This window comes from Dendrobium catenatum, unplaced genomic scaffold (genome assembly GCF_001605985.2).
Source record: "Dendrobium catenatum unplaced genomic scaffold, ASM160598v2 fragScaff_scaffold_976, whole genome shotgun sequence".
Taxonomy (NCBI): domain Eukaryota; kingdom Viridiplantae; phylum Streptophyta; class Magnoliopsida; order Asparagales; family Orchidaceae; genus Dendrobium; species Dendrobium catenatum.
Window position 1 is genome coordinate 288,156 of NW_021319438.1, and position 6,000 is coordinate 294,155.

The 6,000-nt window shown below is 36.4% G+C and overlaps 1 protein-coding gene across 2 annotated transcripts in view; it reads right to left on the reverse strand.

Annotated features, from left to right (window-relative positions):
* LOC110101631 (2-isopropylmalate synthase A) overlaps positions 1-3,669 on the reverse strand; it is a 43,387-nt gene extending 39,718 nt beyond the window's left edge. Inside the window, exons 1-3 of one of the 2 annotated variants that reach the window (XM_028697597.1) lie at positions 2,932-3,669; positions 311-524; positions 77-157 (exon numbers count right to left, since the gene is read on the reverse strand). In XM_028697597.1, the coding sequence (XP_028553430.1) occupies positions 77-157; positions 311-524; positions 2,932-3,623 (987 nt within the window). In that variant the 5' untranslated portion in view covers positions 3,624-3,669. The remainder of the gene's footprint in view (positions 1-76; positions 158-310; positions 525-2,931) is intronic. The other variant, XM_020829606.2, reaches the window with a different exon arrangement.
* Positions 3,670-6,000: the final 2,331 nt, after the last annotated feature.

Sequence of the window (6,000 nt, forward strand, 5' to 3'; positions counted from 1 at the left end):
CTCTCAGCTTTGTGTTATGAATGCTTTAAGCACTGCACAATAAGACATCTTGGCCTGATACATTTATTCTTCCCACCTCTTCTAAAGAAGCATTCCCTGCCCTTTCACCAATGCCATTCACTGTAACCTCTAGTTGCCGTGCTCCAGCACTAGCACCCTAGCAGAACATGTGATGGAAAAGCTGAAATCGAATATAAAATCTTATTGCACAAAACCCCCCTTTTTTTTCTTTTTTTTTTAAAGGGGGGAGGGGGGAGAAGAGGATTTGTGAGGGAATCATATTGTTACTTGAAAATAGGAATTTTCATACTGCTAAAGTATTGGCTGTTGCAAGTCCAAGGTCATTTTGACAATGTGTTGAAATAATTGCATTTTCAATCCCCCGAGTATTTGCTTTTATGTCAGAAATTAGTTGACCAAATTCATGAGGAATAGTATAGCCAACTGTATCAGGAATGTTCACCGTTGTAGCTCCAGCCTTAATTACTTCTTCAAGAACATGATAAAGGAATTCACGATCAGATCTGTTTACAAACATTCCAATTTAGAAAGAAACTGTAAATATCTTGTCATTCAAATTAGTGTTTAAAATCAAGAATGAATTTGAGCAGAAGAACAAAAGTGGCATATAAAATGTTCAAAGAAAAGTGGAAGCCAGTTAATTTTATGCTATTTCTTGAAAACAATTAGCCCTAATAAAAAATATGCAAACTTTGTGCTATAAAGCATTCTAAATCCTATAAGATTATTGGTTATGAATATTTACATCCCCAAAGTCTGCTGTGATATCATATAATGCAAACATAAGTTGGGTATGAAGAAGTTACATGGAAGTTCCACAAACACTTAACCTAATTTGAGATCAATGTGAACAAATTTGTTTTCTCCCCACTCATTCTTTCCCAGAACATCTGCAGACCAACCACCCTAACCCACATCCCTCTAAATATGGTGTTAGAACTAACCATTCTGATACCACAATACAATCATTTAACCTCTTACTTAACTATGAGCTTGTAAACTTCCAAAGTTACCATGCTTGTCCTACTTGCCTCCTCCTGTCTTCAGAGTCCTTTCCACTAATGCACACAATCTCATTCATTCTACTTGATAGCAACTTGGCCATGACCCTGGCAACCAAACTATAAATTTGAATTCTCTTTCCCATGCACGTGCTTTAAATTCTATAAGGTTCTTAATTCTGTTCGTACATTTTCAAAATTTGGCACAAAACATAAACCTGGAGTTAAAATAGCAGCCCTCAATCAAAAGCCAACAACATCCAGCCATCATACTTCCCATGTTATCAGAGAAAACGTATGTTTAAAGTAACCAGGACACCTTTAATGCAGCAATAAAGACTATAAAATAAAATTTCAGAGAACTACCTAAGCATGTCAAGCAATTTTCAAGATTAGCATGAAAAAAACATAGAAAAAATCATAGCAGGCAAAGCTCGACTTGAACTTGAGAAACTAATGCCGGAAGTAAAGAGAGTAATGCTACACTTATCAACAAAACATAGGCTTCAAATCAGAAAGGTAGCTTAGGTGGATCAACTAAAAAGGAAGGGGATTCCATAAACTTTTGATTTGGTATGTCCACCTAATCATAGCATAAGAAAGAATGGTGATTTTAATTATAGATTTATTTGAGGAGTACAACCATCTGTAAAGAAGACACGATGAAAAATCAAAAGCAGGTTCTCCAATCCATCTTCCTCTTAAAAAAAATTCGCAATAAGCCATTAATCAAGGAGGCGGTGGCTTGGAAAATGAGCCAATCCACTTGACATAAAGAAAAGGAGACACTAGTTATCTTAAAAATAAAGCTCGAGCTGATTAAAGAAGACATGAGTCCCAATGATGATCAAATCAAAGCAGCCAATAAAACCAAGACCTTGAGACAATATTTCGACAGTTCCCACATCGATACAAAAAACGCTCACTAAATTTCAAATAAGGATTTTAATTAAAAGAAGATGCATTAAACAAACGGGACAACTCGTACCGGTAAAATTAAAAAATTTAGTCAAATCGTAAGAAATTCATAAGCTAAAATAACAAATCCATAAGCTAAAATAACAAACGACACAGCTCTTCTTGGTTTGTTGGTTGGGAGTTTGGCTCCCAATTAAGAGATCATGGGTTTGAATCTAGTGTATATGTTTTATGTGTGTTTGGACGTTGGCCCTAATTTCCCAAAAATAAATAAAATAACAATCCAATAAAATATTTAAAAATTTTATAAATAGAACAAACAAGAAATATTGACAAAAAATCGCCTGGAAAGAAAATAGACGAGCGCTGCCTAAAAAAATTTGATCATGAGTTCAAGATTTACTCATAAATAACTAAAATGTTATGAAAATTATCGTAAGAAAGTACGATTTGAGTGTTATCTTGTACAAAACTTGTTTTTTAAGATTTTACAGAATAGTGTTGTAGCTATATAAAATTGTCATGAAGTTAAACCAAAAGATTATCTTGTAATTTATATGCACTACCATGTTATTTATGAATAGAGAAAATTGAGTCATGATTAGTGTCAAAATCATTGAATTTATTTTAAAATGAATACAATGCATAATCAGTCAAAATTTTTATTTAATTCATATTAAAAAATTCATAATTTTAAATTTGTACCAATCAAAATTTGATAACGTCGCACAAATATTTTCTTCAAAGAATAACTGTCTTAACCTGATATTATAAAAATTCAAGTATTAGATATGTAACTTCATAAAAATTTGCTGTATGTATGCAAATTCGACAATTAATTTTTTTCACAAATATTTGCTGCCAAACACAGTACTTTGGGTAGGGTATTGTAACATTACTTTTTTTAACGCATAGCTCTTCATCTAATTTTTTTTGTAAAAGTTCGCAAGCATCAAGACCGAATAAAAAACTTTGTAAAAAAGATGGAGACCTGCCAGCATCCTCTGGGCTGAACTCGATGTCCTCGCACCCAAGCCTCCTCACATATCCCACCATCTCCCTCGCAATTCTCACCACCTCCTCCCTCGTCTTCCTCAACTTATGCTGCATATGAATCTCACTCGTCGCAATAAAAGTATGCACCCTTGGCCTCCTTGCATGCCGCACCGCCTCCCAAGCAGCATCAATGTCCTTCTTATTGCACCTCGCCAGGCCACAAATCACCGGCAGGTGCCCATCTTCCGCTGGCTTGTTTCCCACCTCCATTGCAATAGAGCGCACAGCCTCGAGATCGTCGGGAGATGAAGCTGGGAAGCCAGCCTCAATGATGTCGACACCGAGGCGGGAGAGCAGGCGAGCGACGGTGATCTTCTCGCTGCTGGTCATCGTGGCGCCTGGAGATTGCTCCCCGTCGCGGAGCGTCGTGTCGAAGATGCGAACATAGGCGTGGTCGGGGATGAGGTTTGGTATGTAATCTGGCCGTGAGCTGAGGGAGCATCGGACGGCGAAGGATCGAGGAGAGGGAGCTCCGGCGACGAGACTAGGGTTCCAGCAGTGACGGTGGAGAGTAAGAGAGCGTGGGCGGGATATGAGAGGGTTGATAACCGCGGCGTCTGCGGCGGCGGCGCAGGCGATAGGTTTAGGGTTTGGAGAACCGAAGCAAATCGCCGCCGTTATTGCCATGAGTCAGTGAGTGGAGAGGAAAAGCGACTAAACTGCGAATAGCAAGAATCGTACTAAAATAAATTTTTTAAATAATCGAAAATAATTTTATTCTTTAATATATATATATATATATGATCATCAAATTATAAAAAATAGCATATAAGTAAAATTAAATTCCACATTTTAAAAATATGTTAAACATTTTTTAGTTTTTTAGAAAATGTAAAACATTATTCTGCATTTAGTAAATGCAAAAAAATTATTCCGCCAGTAAAACAATAAAATATGGAAAACACTTTTTGTATATTCAATTGAATGTCTAATAGTATTTTAGAATGCGAAAAAATTATTTTCGAAAAAGGTTTTTTACAAAATTTTGATCGAATCCGATATAGAGTTCGTCATTGCACACATTAAATCAAAACTTATCTAACCAACTTCTTATTTTACGAATTTTTTTTGGGGACATTTGGGCCCATTAAACATTTTTTTATTTTTTCAGAAAATGGAAAATATTATACTGCATTTAGTCGAATACGAAAAAGATTATCCCGCATTCACTAGAATGTGGAAATTAGTTTTCATATTCGATACAACACCAACGAAAATAATAACAAGTCTTTGTCTGACTATGTGGGGTTGGCAACATGATATTTTTTTCTCTATTATGTCATGTTAAAAGTCAAATTCTCATTTAAATATAATAAAGAAATATTATTTTTAATATTCTATGAACCAAGTCTTTTTAGGTCTACCCCTATATTTATTAACATAAGTCAAATCTAATACTTCTATTTTTCTAACAAGGTCATCGGAAGACCGCCGTTTTATGTGACCAAACCATCTAAGGCGACTCTCTCTAATCTTATCTGCCACTGGAGCTACTCCAACCTTTCACGAATATGTTCATTTCGTATCTTATCTCTAAGAGTAAAATCACTCATCCACCTGAGCATTATTATCTCTGCAACGCTTAACTTAGTACCAATAAAATATGAAAAAACATTTTTTATATTCAATTGAAAGTCTAATAGTATTTTAGAATGTGAAAAAGTTATTATCGAAAAGGATTTTTTAACAGAATTCTGATCGATTTCGATAAAGAGTTCTTTATTGCACACGTTAAATTAAAACTTATCTAACTAACTTCTTATTTTGCTAACTTTTTTTTTTTAACATTTGGGCAAATTAAGCAAATACAAACACAATGTATACACAAAATTTGAATTCAAGACCTCTTAATTGATAGCCTAAACTCCCAACCAACACATCAAGATGAGTTGATTTATTTTACAAACTTAAATTATATATTTTGTATATGCAACTAACGTTTTTTATTATATATTTCTTATAGAGAACTAATAAATAATAATAATATATTATAGTAATTGATACGTCATCATGAAATTATCTTGATTGGGCACGAATCTCGAGGCAATATCAGTTCAAAAACTTTAAAAATTAAATTCGAGAGCATATGAACTCCGATTTCAGCGAACATACAGTCAAACTGAGCGTCTCAGAAATACGAATCCAACGACACCAAATTCGACTCAATCCGAGCCCAAATGAGTCCGAATCAAGGACCCGAAGCGCTGTTAGAAGGTTTGAACCTCAATTTGAGTTACCAAACGGTCTCTGATTTTAACGAGCTTATACTCGAATCGAGCGGCTCGACGAGACGAATCTAACGAGCCTAAGATCACCAAATTCCAACGTCATTAAGGCCTTCAAATGTCCAACTAACGGTGCATGATCAAAGGATTCGATATCGGCCGTCCATTCAAATCACTCCCAATTCACCCTTGATCTCAAGACTATTTACGAGCTATGCCATCCCATAAAAATTATAAATAGAGCCCTCATTTTTACAAATGGGGCTCAAGTGAAGAGAGAGAAGAAGAAGAAGAGAAGAATGAGGAGAAGGAAGAAGCTCCTCCTCGACCACCGCCGGAGCTCTTCCTATCGCCCGAACACGCTGGGATTCTGCGTGATATTCGGGAGAACGCATGAATTCTTCCCAACTTCCACGTGATGCTGAAATTCTTCCCAATTTGCAACAGAGTTCCCTTCTGACGCTGAAACTCCGCCCAATTGAAGCCGGAGTTCTCCTCTGCCACCAACAGACGCCAGACTTCTACCCGACATCGAACCTTCACTCTTCGCCAAGTTTTCTACCCGACGCCGAACTTCTACCGGTTATCGAACTTCGCTGGACGTCTACACGAAGATGGATTTCTTTTCATTGTTGGACTTGTACCTGACGCTGTCATTTTGATCTTCGTCGTCAGACTATGGTCCTCCTAACTTATGTCGCCCGCCGAATACAATTCTTCTGACCTTCGTCGCTAACAGACTACGGTCCTCTTGACTTATGTCGCCCGCCGACTACAGT